At 38.4% G+C, this 19,361-nt stretch overlaps 1 protein-coding gene across 2 annotated transcripts in view; it reads left to right on the top strand.

The window, feature by feature from the left end:
* The first annotated feature begins 9,876 nt into the window (after positions 1-9,876).
* The window catches only part of LOC124167767 (BRCA2-interacting transcriptional repressor EMSY-like), a 34,209-nt gene continuing 24,724 nt past the window's right edge, over positions 9,877-19,361 (top strand). Inside the window, exons 1-7 of one of the 2 annotated variants that reach the window (XM_046545781.1) lie at positions 9,877-10,216; positions 10,311-10,485; positions 12,158-12,333; positions 14,090-14,433; positions 15,226-15,417; positions 15,730-16,039; positions 18,839-19,207. In XM_046545781.1, the coding sequence (XP_046401737.1) occupies positions 10,156-10,216; positions 10,311-10,485; positions 12,158-12,333; positions 14,090-14,433; positions 15,226-15,417; positions 15,730-16,039; positions 18,839-19,207 (1,627 nt within the window). In that variant the 5' untranslated portion in view covers positions 9,877-10,155. The remainder of the gene's footprint in view (positions 10,217-10,310; positions 10,486-12,157; positions 12,334-14,089; positions 14,434-15,225; positions 15,418-15,729; positions 16,040-18,838; positions 19,208-19,361) is intronic. The other variant, XM_046545782.1, reaches the window with a different exon arrangement.

Here is a 19,361-nt window from a genome sequence, read left to right as displayed (position 1 = left end):
CCCTAATACCTGTTTTAAAACAGAGGAACAGTCACACCAATTTTCAGCATAAATAAGAATATCATCAAGATACACAAATAAGTTAGGAATACCCTGTAAGATTTTTTCAACGGTTTGCTGGAAAATAGCGGGCGCAGAAGCTATCCCATACAGCATTCTCTTTACTTTAAAACAACCTACATGGGTGCTCAAAGTTAATATAGATTGTGATTCTTTACCAACGGCTAACTGTAGATATGCCTGAGAAAGATCAATTTTACAGAAACACTCACCTTTTAGTAAAGACAAATCGTCTATCAGTGGTAGTGGGTAATGATCCATACTCAGACAACGGTTTACTGAACAACTGTAATCCCCACAGATTCTCACCTCGCCATTGGATTTCGGGACCACTACAATTGGAGTACCCCACTGTGTGTTGGTCGTGGGCTCCAAAATCCCTTGTTCAACCATTTTTTCCAACTCTTTTCTTACCTTGTCTCGCAATGGAATAGGCACTTGTCTATGAGATACAAAAACTGGTACAGAATCTGGTTTCAATACAACCTGGGCGACATAACCCTTGATTAGCCCAGGCTTTCCAGAGAATACAGAAGGGAACTCTTTCTTAAGATCCTCTAACACAGTTTTACCATTGGCAACCACATTTACAGCTTTCTTTGGGAAAAGACTGTACCAATTTATAGGAAGCACTTCTAGCCACGGAAGACCCATCAAGCAATGAAACTTCCCTTTGTGCACAACCAGAGGTAACACATATTCAATTCCTTCAAACATAACATTAACCTGACATTCGCCGAGTAATGATAAGGGGGCACTGGAACAATTGTATAACATAGAGGTGGGCGTCAACTTCAAGTGGCTTAAATGTTTCTTATAAATATCTTCTCCTACACAGGATGCATCTGCGGCCGAATCTATTTGCATAGTTACAGGTGCACCATTAATCTGAACAGTCAACGTGCGCCGATTTCGTTGAGTTCCCTGCACTTGATGCAACTGCAACAACCCCACATACCTGTGGCAGTCTTCGTCACTAGATTCCTCTGGTGTCTGTTCTAGCACGGATTTTACCATCTTTTTCATTTTGAACTTATCTTTACTCTTTTGACGGCAGAATTTCACTGAATGCCCGTCCTTGCCACAATGGGTACACTTCAAAGGCTTGTCACATGAGTTAGCATAGTGAGGCCCTCCACAATTAAAACATTTCACAATGTTCTTTGGTGATAATGGCTTACAGTGAGGTTGAGATCTCTTATTAATTACCGAAACTGAGGCAGGACTATCCCCAGTGCTTTTGGCGTATTCCGCAGATCCTTCCATATAGCACGCTTTGGCCACGAATCTCTTAAAAGGAACATTTTCGCCAGCCAATTTAGTGGTTATTTCTTCACTATTAAGACCATACAGAAATTGGTCAATTAATCTATCTTCCATACTGTTCCCAAAATCACAGGTGGCAGCCAACTTCTTTAACGCCAGGGCATACTCCGAAAAACTTTCATTGGGTTCTCGAACACGACGTTGAAAGATCAGCCTCTCAGCACGAAAGAAGCGCACCGGTGTAAATATGGTCTTAAGCTCCTCCACTAATTGTTCGTAAGTCAGCTGGTCCGGTGTGAGAGGGTGAAGATTCACAGCTAGCTTCTCCAATGCTGCCCCTCCTATGTGACCAATTAAGAAATCCTTCTTGCCGAGATCCTCAACAGGAGGACGTAATGTCCTCATATAGCTGTTTAGGCGCAGAAGGTAGGTCGAGATGCTCTCGACACTTTGATCAAAAACTCCTATACTCATATTTAGGCAATAGGTCCGTGAAGATACAGAATGGCACGTACCACAGGCGCGGTCGACCGATCAGTTTTTTTTTCCCGAAACTCACGTAAAGCCTCAACCACACGACACATAACCCACGACAGTATCGGACTCCAAATATCCCATCCTCGTCGCCAAATTGTTCTATTGCAGGAAAACACAAGAGTCCAATAGGAAATAAACTTTTAATTCTGGGCTATGCACGATACAACGCATGGCGTAGTCCCGCCAACAACTGCCGGGCGTGCCCCGTCCTCACATGTCTTATCCTTGGGACAGGGCTACCACCCTGGATACAACACCTATAAACCAATGACTTTAGACCAAGAAACATAGTTAAGCCTCCGAGATATTATAAGGCAAGTACACAATCCCATCTGAGTTTCAAAAGACATGATTGAGAACAAGAGGCATTTTTAACTTGGGTATCTATGTATTGAAAATAATGAGAGGGGATACTTGAAAAAATAGACTTCAAACTTTTCCACAATTATTTTATTTCTCAACCAGTGAAAGCCATTTTTAAGGGACTAACAACGAAAAAGCAGGCATTTAGCCAGAAATTTGCTTTGGGAATGTTTGGGAGGTATGTGGGTTGCCTATCAGGGATGCCAACTTACAAAATATATTGGGGGGGCCCAAACCGCGTATTTTGCCCCGGGAAATTTTATAAGTAGTGAGTTTTAAGTTTTTTAAGCATTTTAGAAGAGTCATATGATCAACATTCGAACCCTGATAACTTGTATCTCAATATCTGGACACTCCAGGGAAAATCGATAAGCGTGACACATTTTTTCCTCACACCCATAACAATTTTTGAGGGGGCTCAGGCCCCCTAAGACCCCATGGACTTGGCACCAGTGTTGCCTATAGTGATATTTTGTTGTCAATTCACATGCATTGGGAAACCATACATTTCAGTATTTCAGCTACATATTTAGTTTGCATAGTGATGAACTTTGAATTCATTTTTTGTTATTGGCAGAAATTATGCAATGTAAGTATATCGAAAAGTGAAGTGTCGGAGAATCTCCCTGGGCTAGTAGTCTCCTCAGCAGATGTATAACGGGCAGTCACCACAAGAGAAAAATTTTGAGGGGGGTGGGGGGGCTGAAGCCCCATAGCACCCCCCTGGGTTTTTACCTGATGGCAATGTACCATTACCATCCCTAATAAATCAAAAACTTTTCCCAATACCATTAAAAATATAAATCTTTAAATATCACCGGCATTTCGCTTGTTGCAGCATTGCCAGGTAAGTACATACATCAAGTGTGTGGCAGCCGATATCTCTGAATAGAGGAGTGAGGAATGGAGGAGTAGGGAGGGATAGGAAAAACCCAAGGAGTGGATCGTTGGTCATTGTTGAGCAGAAAAGAGTGAGGAGAGTCGAATTTGGTGATCGAGGTGATGAAAGGGTGGTAGGATAATGTGGCAGGAGTAGCAATTTTTCTTAGTAAAATTATCATCTTATCCGATGCTGAAAAATCTTCGACATTTTTACTGATATTAGCTCCTTCCACCATGAATCCCCAATATTCAGCTAACCAACCTGTATCAATTACCAGTTAACCTAATGATCCCAGCTGATTCCTGTATCCCTCTGTCACACCAACTGGCAAGTTCCAACTCCACGATCAATTAACTTATCGAAATACCAGAGACAAAAATGCACCCTGGATAATAACCTCAAACCATCAAGAGGATTGAGGTTCATAATAGCTCCAAGGGGTGAGTATTGATGATCTACTCATTAAAAATAGGGAAAAATTTGGCAATATCCAGTGGTACTTCCCACTAACCAGAGAACAACAGGAATGGAAGAAAGCGGTTAAGCCCCATTTTTCAATAGTCTTTCTTATGAAGGCTCTGATTTAATCTTGAAGGGCATTTTAAATTTTAACAGTTTAAGGTCTGTATTAATAATAAAATAGTATGGAAAGATGTATGACTCGTCATAACAGCTACAAGTGAACAAAGAGCATTATGCAGCTTTTATACACAAATTAGGCTGCAAACCACCAGGGACTCAGAGGCTACGAGCTAGGGTTAACCCTTTCGAGTTGGTAGTTTTTTCTCCTAAGCATGACTGCTGGATTGAGCCCTAAGAAACTCTTCCGTCCCCTCTGTATGGAGCATTTTTGCAGGACATTTGTTAAGAAGGGTCTCGCAGATAATCACACACTCTCAACATCAACCTTTTACGATCCTTCCTAGCAAGGACTCCGTATTATCGTGGACTCCGAGGGTAGCTGGGCTCCCTCCTTTCAGGATTTATAACCTTACCAGCGGCATTGGTGCGTGATGAACTCATGCTTTAAATGCCAACTCATTTGTTTACATGAGTTAGCTATATGGATAGTTGTGGCTTGCACGTAAATTGCAGACTTCAAATTGAATCCTTGTTTTGTTATGAGAATTTTCAAATTTTGCACAATGCTCTACCATCAGTATTAACGCATTTAATGCAGTAACAATGTTTATACTGAAATTGAGACAAAAGTTAATATTTATCGTAAAATTTTGTTAAAAAGTAGTAAATGCTGTTCAAAAGATGAAGAATTCAATTCTTAGTTTACATTTTTTGCGAAAGGAACAACTATGTATTTATTTCGAAAACTGACTGAATGAACAATTGAACGACCAAAGTCCCTTACCACAAAGAGGGGTAACATAAGACGAGGGGTTCGAGTACCTGCTCCCGGCTTTCGAGGGAACGGCATAGGTACCGCTTTATTGGGTCTCGAAACTAAGACTTCACGAACCCGCAACCATCATAGAAGGGGGAGAGCAAGGAAAGGTATATTTTTCGCATTCATTTGCCTGCATATAAAAATCCCTGATGAAAATTTGCGGCTTTCATCTCCTGGGTCAAGAAATGTCCTGCTGCATATTTTCATTATTATTAGCAAAATGGGGTTAAATTAGTTGAGAATAGACATCTTTCAGAGCGACACGAATAATATCATTCTAGAACCACGCTATTTCTCCAAATCAGGTTCTTTTTGTGCCAAAGATAAAAAATTGTCAGAAAAGTATTAGAATGAAAAATAATACATCAGAGGAATGTATACAGCCCATCTCAAAAGTTTACATAAGTTTACACTGTCAACACTGATTACATAAGTCGTCAAGCACCCTATACAGGAGACATATATCAGTTAAGGATAGACAGAGGCAATTAACCTCTAAAACCAATAAGGCATTTCATTATGGGGGTTTCCAATGGTTATACGGAATTCAAAATATGACTAAACATAAAATTTCAGGATATAAATACTGAAACTCAACAATCACATGCAGTGTACTAGGTACTAAGCCAAATGCCTCATTTGATTTGTGCACAAGTGTTTCGAACGCAAGAGGAAATGGCTACACAAGTTGTGCTAAGGGGCTCGACAGGCCATATGGGCAACTATATAGTTGCCCATATGGTGTATACACAGTGTGTGTGGTCATCTGGCACATGTGCAGCAACTTACACAAGGGAATGGATAAAATCGCACTCATAAAATCATCAAGACCATCATTTCTATCTAAATTATTGGTCATACTGTACACCTAATATATTGGTTATACCAAGCAGAAGTACCATCAAGGGCACTTCAAAATGTGCAAGGAATGAAAAGTTTACAAGTCCATTCAATACAAAGTGACCATAAGTTGAATAAAAATTCTGTCATTTTCACTTCCATGATATCAGGGCTATTTAAAGAACGTTTCCAAAGCTATAAATACACTTAAGATACAAGTATTAAACAGAAATAATACAACCACGAATATCTTAGGTGCACAAAAATTATAGGGCTTAAATAGGGAAATTGCATACTTTTTATAAACAGTATGCTGATATACTACAGTAAACACTTAGTGCCGCAATATACTTTTTTCCGCTTAAAATTCAGTTTATACCCTAGAAAATTACTCCCAAAAGTCGCCCGAGTTTCGCGGGCTAAAAAATACCGCCCCCACTAATCTTTGGCTGTGACGTCATAGTTCAGTACGAGTCCAAGATCCAAGCCCAGTAACTGCAGGTTTGGAAGAGCCACGTTGCGTTTAAAGGAGAACATGGGTGAAATAAGGAAAAATTACAAGTGGTGCATTGGTCCTCTGTGCAATAACACCCCAGAAAAAATTTTCGTGTGCATTCCCACGGAGGAAATTAGAAGAAAAGCCTCGATGCATGCCGTCTGTCGGGATGAGCGTTACGGAAAAATAAGAGTATAATAAACGGAATGATAAACCCTTGTGCTATGTGAGCGAAGATAAATTTAATATAAATAATATTTCCATATTTCATTGACTGAATAACTTGAAACTGAGATTTTTCGATAATTCGGCCGCCGTAGAATAAAAACTCAACTTCCGAACAAAAATCGAGATAGGTGTTTATCGATGGTTACGATCGTTACGATGGACTCAAATTATTAAGGCACTTGTTTAATTTCAGTTACGGAAGGACATAGAAAATTCCATGATGTTTAAAATCAAGGGAGGAAATATGAAAATATAGAGCAACGTTGATCCTCATGCATTCGAGTGCCAGCCAAGAAGACAGCGTTATCTTCTACTGTCGGCGTCAAAATGATGTGCCGCTGTACTTTGCAAATTTATATCCTGGCTTCACTGCATGGTATAATAATGAACTATTCGTCATTTTAAAGGAAATTGTATCCTAAATTCTGATTTATTTTATTACAAAAAATTTCAAAAATGTAGACACGGCCAGTGCAATAAATGACTCCGCGCACCGAAAAATTAGCCGTTTTGTCAACTTCATGAATTTTGCAACTCAACCTAGGGAAAACTACTACGTCTACAGCATTCGTCTTCCACATTAATTTACACTCATCAGTGCGGATTAATAAAATGACTTTTGGGTATTTTTAGAACTTATATTTTGTTATAAATTAATGAAAATATTTAAACATTATCTTGTCCCATTGTTTACCCCGAAAGATAAAGGAAGTTGTAGATGGAAAAAGAATATGGAATCCAGAGGTGGTCACAAAAAATGAAATGCAGCATTCTTTGATTTTATTCTACGCCGTTGCTTGCTTTTCAGAAAAAGTTGAGTCACAAGAGGAATGTTCCGCGGCCCTTGATTTGGAAACTGTGGAGATAGAGGAAGACGTGTGGATCAGCAATTTCCATTTAGTTGGTTGTCAGGATAAACCAAGGATCCATTTAAAGGTTGTTAGGACATCGTATAAAGATAGGATCCTGATGTGCACCACAGGGGAAATGGGGTGTTTGAGGGAAAGTCAAACCTAAAGTTGCCCAAAGAATGTGCAGTTCTATGCTGCTCTTTCCCCAGTTAAAACCAAATAGAAATTGGATTGGGATGATATTTTCACCACGGGTTCCAGTGATAATGAGAGTGCAGGTGATCATGGTCATCGTCGAAGGTCATCCCACTAGGATTTCCGATACGGAATTTTTAAGTGACAACCGATCGCAATGACGATGAGCTCGCCTTTAGAGTAGGTTTCAGATATATCGTGAGAAAAGCTCCCAAAATGTATTAAAGACTCTGTTTGGAAAATATTCACATTTTAATGCTAATTTAGGAAAGATTTCATTACAAAAGTAACTTATTAACACCTGAAGACGTTGTGTTTATTATATTGATCGAAGTGCGATTGACCGATTCTTTCTGCAGAATAGGAAGTGGCTTCGGGGTTTTTAGTCACAAGATGGTAGATTGTGTTGGAAGTTCGTCTATATTATCGCTACTAAATTGAAACATTAATAGTCTGGCTTCCTAAGAGCTTCCTGTTGCCCTCCAAGCAAGGTATTTTTAAGTTGAAAGTATCATCGACAGCTTCGAGGTGGAAATAAGTTCACCATAAGACACTACCGGACTGCCAAAAGAATACACATTTCACATGAGTATGCGCTTTCGCCAATATTATACGCAAGTCTCACTTTGTTATGAACTATAAAACATTTCAGATGCACATCAGCTACCTTTCCATTTCTCGGCATCGACTTTCCGCGCCGACGAAGTCCACAGTTTCATTAAAATACCCTGTTATCATGATGGAATCAGTAACAGGAAGCTTGCTAGGATCAGCCTAAGAATAACCGTATTCCTTCATCTTTACGCAATCTATCGCTTTCAATGGAGGAGAAATAGATCAAATAATAGCCCTGAAGTCACAATGAACAACTCCGATACGTCTGCTCTCCAATAAATGAATCATAACCACGCCGTCGCATGTATTCAAGTATGCAACCTCTGCTGTGGCCGTGCCGCCGTCCGCCGTGCCTCCTCGTACTGAACTATGACGTCACTTTTCTACCAGCCAATCATCGGGCGTTTTCGCTTCTCACTTGCATTTGAAAATTCTCGTGAACTTTGATGCATTAAATATCGCAAACCACGTCATAAAATAATAAAAAAACTTTCACCGAGGTATGCAAACATATATTTTTAAATAATTTTGGGGCTATTGATTATATCTGAAATATATGCAAGTTCCCTATTTTACATACAATACATCCAATAAGATAAGTAGAATCTAATACCTTCCAAAGACGAATATTAAGTAATTCTGCGAGGCATTTCCATCGGCAAAACTGACTTGCTTATCATATAAACGAGACACGAAAAATCAGTCGGCAGGTTTGACATGCCTCATAGAAATTCTTATTTTCCGCTGACACAAGAGCTTAAAAACTGAAGTAAGAGATATGGGAGATACAATCAGTGGGACTGAAATGGGTAGTAGGTGAAAGAAAGAATAATGCTTTCAAACAAGGAAAAGTTCCGCCAAAAACGTAAATAGATAATTTGTACTAGCCAATACAGAATTAATACTTACGAGAGGTAGAATGTACAACCTCATTTCACATTGCTGCGAAACATTATTAATTCTTTTTGAGGCGAAAACACGATTTATAAACATTCTGTCCCAGCAACACAATATTTGAATTCATTTAAATTTGAATCCTACTAGCCCTCGCTCTCTTCCCGCTTCGAAGTTTCCAAAATGGCCTCGTTTCAAGATATGCGCCAAATGGTCAGAGCAGTCGAAGATATTTTGATGGTAGTACATATACAACTCCATTCGATGACCCTGATTGATACCTAAAACATTTTCAAAAATTTTATATTTGTGATTTTTATACTAAATTTCCACATAAAAATTCATTATGTGAATCCTAAACTGTTACCTTCACAGTTGGAGATTCAAAGCGCTACAGAATCGCGCGCTTTCATTTGCCCAATGAAATTGCGCATTGTGATTGAATATTCCAAAAAAATAGGGAGCAAAAATACGATTTCAGGCATATTACCCGGTGAAAAACCTTGTCTTCTTCTCTTAATTGAAATGCGCTGTGTTTCCCATCAAATTGAATGATATTACGAAAAATTCATCAATCGAGAGGACTTTTAAATATCATTTCTCGTCTATTTTTTCGTGAACAAATGAAGTATGTGAGCCGACATGTGTGATGCCAATGAATCGTTCAAGAACCCTACATTCTTGGAATCGTTCATTCGAAATGAACACACCCGTGTGGACCAAATGAACACAATAAACATGGGAGCCAGATGAAATGCTATCAAAATATTCACTCTGAACCAAATTATAACACGATCCATAGTAATATGACGAGAAATTAATCCATCAAATATTTTCCTTCGTAGTATCCTAGGTTAGGTCGTTGGTGAATCACGATCATCTTCAGAAATAAGAGAGATTTTTTTAAAGGTGACCTTTCAAAAGTGCATTTCCGAGAAAAAAAGTAAATTTTTAATTGTTTAATTCTTCACCTCCATTCCTAACGCCAAAACTTGCCTGAAATATTTTTTTAATCTTATGTATTTCATCCCATTCATGAGATGCTCCAAATGTCATCTATATAATCGTCATTATATTTAACAATCGCCGCATTAGGCCCAGAATATTAAGTGTGGGATATGACAATGAGCCAGCATAATTTCCGCGAGATTTCATCATGGAAGAAGATAGGAACAATTTCATTTCCCTTTTTGAAACGATTCAGTGTATCAACAAGAACCAAATGATAGCCATGACAATGAACCGTTTAAATGAACGATTCACTCATGGACGACACAGCGGACACAGCTCTAAAAATGCACTAACTCAAAAGCGGTAACAAAAATATTGTGACGGGAGGGTGGAAATAAACGTGATTTTTGTTATATTTATAGCGTTGCTAATTCTATCGAGTCATATTATGAGATGAAACATCATAAGTGCTTCAGTGCGGCTCAGTGTGTTCATATATCGAAAAGTTTTAGCGAGCTTGAAGAAATTCATTGAGAACTGTTTAAGTTTTGATAGGTCTGCTGAATCCTTCATCATGTGGCCTATGCTGCTTGATATGTCTCGAGATGAGTGCAAAAGAATTCTTAGAAGATTAGGTGAGTTGTGTTGTCGTACTGTTTGCATTTTTTATTTTGTCAATAATTTTATCTTGCATCTGATTAATTTTGTACATCACGGTTTCATTATCAGAACTAGAGGCGTATGCTTCCATTATCACTGCCTTCAGAGCTCAGGGAGCTTTGACAAAGGAAAAGAAGAATCTCCTCAAGGACATAGCGTCGGAATTGAATATTTCTATGGAAAGGCATCGAGCTGAAGTTCGAAGAGCAGTCAACGATGAGAAATTGGCTACCATAGCCGAACAGTGGGTATCTTATTTTTTAAACTGGATGAACACCCTCCCTTTCCCCCTTAACTCATGTTAGTGCTATAACTTTTGTCTCCTTCACCTTTTTCAGTTTGTCGTCGTCTACTATGTGTTCATACATTTTAAATTTTGATTTATTGATATTTACTGCAGGTGAATTGCTCATATATTCCACGATTACATAGATTGATAGTTGTTCTGTATTAAAATAAAATAAACAATGTCTATATGTAAAATAATCATATTACAGGATATATTAAGCTGAAAGATGAAGCCTGCAAAATATCACAATCTGATATGCATAAAATCAAAATATTACCACTTTTAAATTCACTATATTCATGAACAGTAGATCCTACTGAAAATTAGTGCTAATAGCACACTATATAAAAGGTTACAATCGAATATAAATTCTTAATTTCACAATATATGTACATTTAACCTAAGAAGAAATGCTATGTATACCTTGTTGCAAGAGGTCTGTAAATCCCAGATTTGAGCTACAGAGCAGTAAAAAAACTCCTAGTATTTTCAAAAAAGTTACCATGTCTAAAGATTCTTTCTATGGGGACGAATTGACCATTACAAGTCATGTGGTAGTTGTAATAAAACGTTAGGTTAGTCCTAGTATTGTGTATTGATGGGACTCCTACATTAACAGCCCCAAGAAGATTAAGGAGGTAGTTTTATTATTTAAAAGTTAGTATAAAGAGATCAAGTCATTGATTCAACTTTTGTCAGTATCTTATTTTCAAGGGAATGATAATTAATATTTGATCATTTACATATAGTATATGAAATGTAATTGCTCTTGGAGGCATTGATGCACAGACCATTTGATGACATCGTATCAAAAAGCTATCCAAATTCCCTTGTAGGTTGATGGTGTCTTAATCACTGTTGACGACAGTATAAATACTTAGATCGTTAGCAAATAAAAAATACCAACTCTAGAAAAAAACAAACGACACATCAATTAAAAACATAAGAAATGGTAATGGTCACAAGTGAAAATGTTAAGGGACACTATAAGGTCCAATTATTTCACGAGATACCTGGTGATTAATTTTTACGGAAAGCCTTCGATTTGATAGATAATTTTCCAACCAAGACAAAACCTGCCGGCGAAACTCATATGCGTCAGTTATAATAACAGTAATGGAATAATGACAGAGTCAGAGCTTCACTTAGATTAGTGTACATTGCATGTACTGGATGCCCTTCATCAAGATTCATATCAATAAACATGTGATATTATAGTAGATTAGTTGTCATTGATCTACCCCTCAAAAATTCATGTAGTGAAGTTCTGATTAAATTTTTTAAAAGAGGAGTTGTATTGTTGATCACCAGTTTTTTTTCGAACATCTTTGGTACGCAATATAGAATGACCAACACCGTTGTCACCAGACTTAAATATTGGGAGAATACAGCTTAGCTTCCATATGTGATGACGAAGGCCACAACTAAAAGTTTTCAATGTCCTGCTTCATCCAATCAATCTCAGATTTCAAAAGAGAACACAAATCATGTTTTACTGCCTCAACCATCTCATCTAGGGGTGTGCTATAAGTTAAAAGTCACTTGCAACAATTGCATTATAATTCTAAGTGCCTGTCCTTAACTGCCTTAGCCAAGATCAATTTTTAATTGTATTTTGATCCTTTAGTATGGCAGGACCTGATACAGGCACAGAGTGGGCCATAGTGGGTCGCAGACTGGTTCCATTGATGCCTCGCCTTGTTCCTCAAACTGCATTCACTGTTCTGGCTAACAACGTGGCTAATATAACCGCTGCTGGCAATGCGCGTCTTCCTGTTCCCGCTGCCACTGCCAAGCTGCCAGGTGAGTGTAAATGTTATTCATCATCGGGTAATAATTTCCGTTGTGATGGTGAAATTCTTCTTTCTATACAGTACACATAATTTTCCTCCTTTAGGATTATATTTGTATTTTAGTTTCAAGTATGATTAAGGGTGGATCCAGGATTTTTTTCTGCGGGGGGGCACAAGGCTCTGTTAGGCTAACAGTCTTCTCATATTTGAGATTAATAACAACATGCAACTATTACTGTACGACATATTCTCTTTATTTTAATTTGAAAGTTATTGATATGAAAATATTTATAAGTTATATGTATATAAATGCCAGTTTTCAAACCCCTTTCCCACTTGGGCTACGATTTTTTTCGAGCACTGACTAGCAAATGACGAGTGACTGGTAATTCTGTCTTCTTGACTTGGCTCAAGGTGTAAATGATTGAGAGCCCCTTAACACACAAAACAAAACAAATGTAATGATAACCATATTAAAAATTTTGTCTATTTTTTAAGTGTTGGGAAGGGGCTCACGTGCCTTCCCCCTACCCCAAAATCTGCCTATGAGTAAGACCACAAGTTAGATTTTCAGTTGTTTTTACTCATGTATTATTACATATATGCTCTACTTGATCCACACTCCCACCTTGCGACATGGTGTGACTCAAGGATGCACTCTAATCACCTCTCATCAACCCTGGAAGTTCCCCCCTGTTCCCATCCCTTACGGCAAACCTCTTCTTCCTCCCCCCTTTGCCAGTTGCATTCGGGATGTGGATTCAACATCAGAGAAGTCCCTAAATTCTTTCCTCCCGAGAGCAATAAAAGACCACGACAGAGGTCACCTTGATATAAAAATGGTCTGCTGTTAGACAGCTTGTTAACTCACTCAGTTAGATTTTTTACTTTAATATTGCGAAATAAAATGCCCAGAAGTACTAAGTAATCAATGCATACATAGGATATTTTTATGTCCCAAGTTTGAGATGTATGTTCATCTGGTCCATAGTACTGTCATAGGTTAGGAAAGGAATGGTGAATGCTGTGTGAGAGATAACCCCAGCCAAATAATTGCATGTGCTACTGTGATGGCTCCTACATGTAGCTGAGTGCCTGTTGGGGAAAACATACTCCCCCCAGTCACTTACGCTTGAGGCGGCCCGCAGGTTATTGTACAGATTTAGGTGTGAAGATGATGGGAGCTCTGCTAGAGTGTGTTAATTTTTAAATGTCTAATCATGATGAAGAGATTTTGCTTAGCAATGTTACTTCCTATCTCGTTCCCTATTGCTTAACCTGTGTGGTCTTGAATTTCTTGAATTTGTTCATGATAATGTGGTACAGGGACAAAACTAGTCGATTATTGTTGCCTCTTTGAATTTTCACAAAGCATTTTCACTCCACTGTGGGGAGATAAAGTACATAAACATATGCAAAGGCTCAGCAGAACAATGGAACTGATGCAGGGCCGAGACAGATGGTGAGCAGCTATTGATGTGGCCAAAAACCTTTTGGGATTTAAGTGGCCTCATAGATAGATATTCATTTCAACATCAAGCAATGTCACAAAGTCACTCTTCATACAATTCATGTTACATAAGCTTTTTAAATAGGTTGTTCTGATCTAATTGTAAATTGGCATGAAGTTTGCCTGATGTACAAACTAGGTTACTATCATTCAATTCTTCTAGTTTGTCATTTATTATTGTCTTTTTGTTCAAAATTAAAATATTCCTCATTCCAATAAAATGTGGCCATAGCTAATTGTATTGTCATTTTACCAGGGTCAAACATAGGGCCAGAGATGACATCATTGGAACCAGTTGTCTCTGAGGGTAGTAAAGCACCTCCAAGCAATCCAGCTCAGCCATCTCAAGCACAGTCTGAAAATGCTCATCAAAAACCAACTGTGGAATCAGAGACTTCATTAGAGAAAGCAGTTGTGGTCCCAGATATTCCCATCAAGAGGGAGCTGGATGAAGATGACAAGGATGAGGTAAAGGAGAAGTGCTGTAATAAGAGAATGAAGACTGAAGTGGAAGAAGCTGAGGTATCTTCCTCTGTCTGCTCATTAGTTCCCACAACGCAGCCTGCGCCAGCTCCAGTGACTACTCAGGCTGTTTCAAAGGTACCCTTTCATGAAGTGGTGATAGATTTAGGATTACTATTTTGCCGTAATTATTATCATGGAAGTATTTACCAAATGAGGTAGGTTTGCATGGAGCATGGTTCCATTCTGCTATCTCACCTCCCAAATTAGACTTCACTCTTCCATTCACAATAAGGTGTTCTCTCTACCAAGCATTCTTCCTTCTAGCTCAGTCTGTTTGTCTGTCTCCTCCGAATCTCATGTAGAAGGTTCCTATCCTCACCCACCATGTCCAGCACTTCATTGTTCCTCCTCCTCTCCACCCACTTACATTCTCCATTATAGCAGTTGGACCTTGAAAAGCCTGTATGTACACCTTTATTTCCAAGTAATTAAAACAGCACATTTTAATCCTCAACCTGAGCTACGACATAAACTAATTGTAACGGACGTTACTCCAGTGAGTGAAGAGCATAACCGCTGTGAATTGTTCAAATGCTACTTATTTTTCAATAAAAAATTTTCTACTGCTCTAGTTATATTGATAATGTGGGCCAATGACTTTTCTTAGCAAAATTATCATAGAAGTTTGTGAGTTTTCCTTTAGCAGATCTCAGGTACTTAAATGCATGGGGAATCATATTACATTGTCGCAATGCCTTCTGTGGTTATGGATGATCAATGTGTGGAGGCTGATAGACTTCATAGTCCCGTCTTCACGCTCTCCATCCTGTGGGATTAAACCTGGACATTGCTGTGTGAATTATTTCAGCGTAATACTACGTCACAATTGAGGGAGGAAATGAGAACAGATTTTTCCTTGCATTGTAGCCCCCAGTGCCTACAGTGCCTGTCTCTACCAGCTGCCAATCAGCCTCTGTTACTTCAACCAGTGCATCTTCCAGCGGTACTCGGGTTTTAAATGTCTCAACTGCCCCAGTCCCAGTGAAAATAACCCTCACTTCTACAACTACATGGCCAACGTCAACGTCATGCTCCACAACATCTGGAACTACGCAAAAAGTAATTGCATTGTTCTAATTGGTATTAGTTAACTTTCATGTTCTTACTGTACCATCCGATATATATACTCACGCTTAGGAAGAAAGACAGCTGGTGCGTAATTGGGCTTATTAATTTGATCTATCTTTACTCTTATTTTAGTGGGAGAGTTTTTTAATTAAGTTAAAAAAAGCTAATTGTAATTCATTTACCATAGTATTTTTTATATGCTTCCACTTTGGAAGTTGATACCTAGTTCATCCCATTCCAGTGTTAATTTTAGGTGGACTTCTAATTCTTTTCACATTTATTTTTCTTAATTTATCGTATTAGGTAATAATTGTTTCAAGTTCAGGATCTTGTGGATCACCAAGTATTCTTCAGCGTTCCCTGAGTGTTCCGATGGTGAAAACATCGGTGGCGTCTTCATTGGCATCATCCCCTGCAGTCACTGCCACTTCTTCAGCCATGTCCTCAGCTCACTCCAGGGGTCCAACCTCATATATCATCAACAGCGGTAGCAGTCAGTCTTCCTCTCAATCAGGGACTGTGGTGACCATTTCCACTGGCTCATCCAATGAAAACTCCACAGGGCATTCCAGCGCAAGGAGCAATTCAGACTGCAACATGACTGCAACCACAGGTATTTCTTGTGAAATAGTAGATGTTATGTATCATGATATAACCAGAAAAAACAGGCAATATTTATTTTCAAAAATGCGTTCAACTTTTCCGCTTCTGGCATTCAATTTCTAATTGTGAGTACTCTATTCAAAGTTAAACTTTTACATTTACGTAAAGTAATATTGCCTTTCATTGAAACTGGAAAGGCAATCATTCGTTGCAATTCCCGTGTCCAAATGAGCTTTTGATCTGAATTATTGGGGTCTCTTTTCACTCATCACTTCAATATGTTCGAGTATAGTTAGTCTCTAACTTGAAATAACGAAATGGTGCGACAACCTAGCATGCAGTGTTTGCAGCACTGTCAATAGTTGATAACACCACACTTGAGTTGCTGCTTGTCGTTGGAGACCTACTGAATTGTTTTTTTTAACCATAACAATTTCATTGAAATTAAAATATGAATGGTGTCTACTAACCTGGAATACTCGGGGAATTTTAAGTGTGCCCTGGAAAAATGCATATAGCAAAGTGAAAGATCCTGCAAAAACTAACCCAAAGCAAAAAGATAATAATATGATTAGGATAGTTGCTTCTATTCTTCACTTGCCTGCCCAAATCTCTCAGTGTTTTGAATTTAATTCGATTGGGGTAACTTGTATTTGAAGATAAGTGTCTTTAATCTCATGGTATTATTCTCAGCATAAAAGAGGCTTGACAACTATTCCTGTGGTCACTACTTTCTGCCATATGAGCTATACATATTTAGCCAAAAATTCTCATGTCTAGGACTGGATAGCACCCTGGAAAACAACTCAAATCCCCTGGAAATCTTGGGGGATTTGAAATTATTGCACAGTGGTTACCCTGGTTGGGTACTTCAAATCCTGTCCATGATGGGCTTTCAGTGGTTATTTACTCTACATTCCACCCTCATCATCTTATTGTATATCCATGTGTGTTATATCAATCTGTAAAAGACTCAAATAGTGGTTCTTTGGCCTATCATTTTATCGTATAGGACCTTTCATATCCTCGATTCACTTAAATTTTATTTTTATATCATTAAAATAATTGATTGATTTATTTACCATGCAATGAGCGAGTCATGGTCGTATGCTAAAATACAGCATAATTTCAAGTGAACGTAAAACATAAATGTTTCTACTGTTCAGTACTTCCTTATTCTGTGTTGTCATTGTTCCACTAAGTAACCTCAGGCTGAAAATATGATAAAAAATGTTTATACAGTCCGGCTGGTGAGAGTTGTCCGATGACAGCATCAAAGGAGAGGCGGGGAACCCTGGGGCAGCACGGTTTTCAGCCAATCGCTGTCCCCCAAACGCACCCCACACCCTTGCCTAGTCATTAAACATTGTCACATGCATATAAGCAGAGATGGGCAAAATACATGTCAAATGTATTTTAGATACAAAATACAAATTACTTTTAAAATCTGTATTTCAAATACAAAATACAAATTACTTCTAAAAATTGTATTTTCGATACTAAATACAAATGTAATTTCAAAATACTCTATTAAAATACAAAATACATGCCTTCACCGAAGTTCATACCTAATAAAAAATTTAAATAAATTCAAATATGAACTATTTTTAGAATGAGAGGCTCAAACATTCTTGCTACGTATCTATAGGAAACTGGCAATTTAACCATTATCCATGGCGAAATGTCTTAAATAAAATGGATAAAAATGTCTTCTGCTCCTTTGGGGACAGCATCAGATTCTACATGTCCCCTCCACAAATTACTCAATGCACAACTTCGTTTCGCAAAATACTCCACACGCGACTACGTTTTGCAAGTATACAAGGGCCTACGGGTGTTACAGAAGTAAATTAAGGGGCAATTTATTGTCCCATAGATGGCAGGCTAATACTGACTCATTCGGGATCCCTGCCATCTCGTCGCATGCTCTTTCTACTTATGCACAAAAAACATTACATGTATTTTGATTTTGAATGTATTTTAAAAATACAAACTACTATTTAGATGTATTTTCGTTACAAAATGCAAAATACTCTCAGAAAATGTATTTCCGATACAAATTACAAACTACAAAAGTATCGAAAATACGTATTTCAAATACAAGTATTTTCGATACTGCCCATCTCTGCATATAAGGCTCCGAAACAATACTGAACCACTAAAACAAGCACTTTCTTCGAATCAGCAAAACAAGGGGTTCTTCCTTTGGGTCCTTCATGCCCATCGTCCCTTCTGGCTCATTTCTTCACAGTACCCTTTTGTTTACATGTGATGTGGGCATATCCCTTTCTTACCTGGCAACCTTCCCCCTACCCCAAACTAGACCCTTCTGCCTGTCATCAGAAAACTCTCGGCAGCCGCACTGTAGGTATGTTTTCAAACTTACGCATCCCATTTATCAATTCAGTGAAAGATGAATTGGGAAAAATAATCGTAGCTAGAACTGTTTTACTTCCTCTATTAGAGATAGTGTGATTAATATGTTTTGTCACTGCTGCTTGTCCGTCTAATAAGTACATTCTATTTTCTGTATCTAATTCCTTGTCTGCAGAATTATATCAGTTGAATAATTTCCAAACCAATATCTGCAAGTAAACATCATACACTCTAAACTAGTGTCTCTTATAGAAACTATTTGAAATGTGGATGTGTGTCTACTTGGCCTAGTTACTGCACTTCTCTCTACTTGCTTTTCTATTTTGTTCCACGTATTTGTTGTGACATAACACTGGAATTTGTTCATTGCTGCCATTTAGACTAGTCGAAAAGAAGACATCCTCCCAATACTCTTTCTGTTGTACATTCACAGTTTCCATCGATGGGGTGCCAACTACTGCGTATATTTCCTCGGTATCATCTGGTTCTCTGTCTGGTAATTCGGTCAGTATTCTGGGATCTGGATCTTCCAATTATAGCACTGCTAGCAGCAATGTGGTGCACAAGTTGAGGCCTAAGCCTCAGAGCGTGAGCATAGGGGGAATAAGTAGGCCTAGAACGGGTCCAATAGTCATACCAGTGACTCCAAACACACATCACCCTCTCCATCAATCCTTGGCGTGTGGCAGTGGCACCACCGGAATCACCGTGCAGCAAAAGTCGAAATCCTTGCTCGGAGTGCACACAACGAAAGCAGAAACTGGTGGGTGCACAGTGTCAACCCTGGGAAAAACAACTAGTGGTGAGTAAATTTTTAAATATTTCTTTTTTCATTTGGTTGGAATACTATTTTTGATTGAAAGTAGAGATGGGTCGGTTCCGGTACTCAGTTGTCAGTATAGAGTGGTTTCCTTTTATTTTTTTATTGCTTAAATCGAAAGATTATTACTACTGGA

This window comes from Ischnura elegans, chromosome 11, assembly GCF_921293095.1.
Source record: "Ischnura elegans chromosome 11, ioIscEleg1.1, whole genome shotgun sequence".
Lineage (NCBI taxonomy): Eukaryota > Metazoa > Arthropoda > Insecta > Odonata > Coenagrionidae > Ischnura > Ischnura elegans.
Note: the sequence above shows the minus strand (reverse complement) of the source record. Positions and strands in the feature narration are given on the sequence as shown.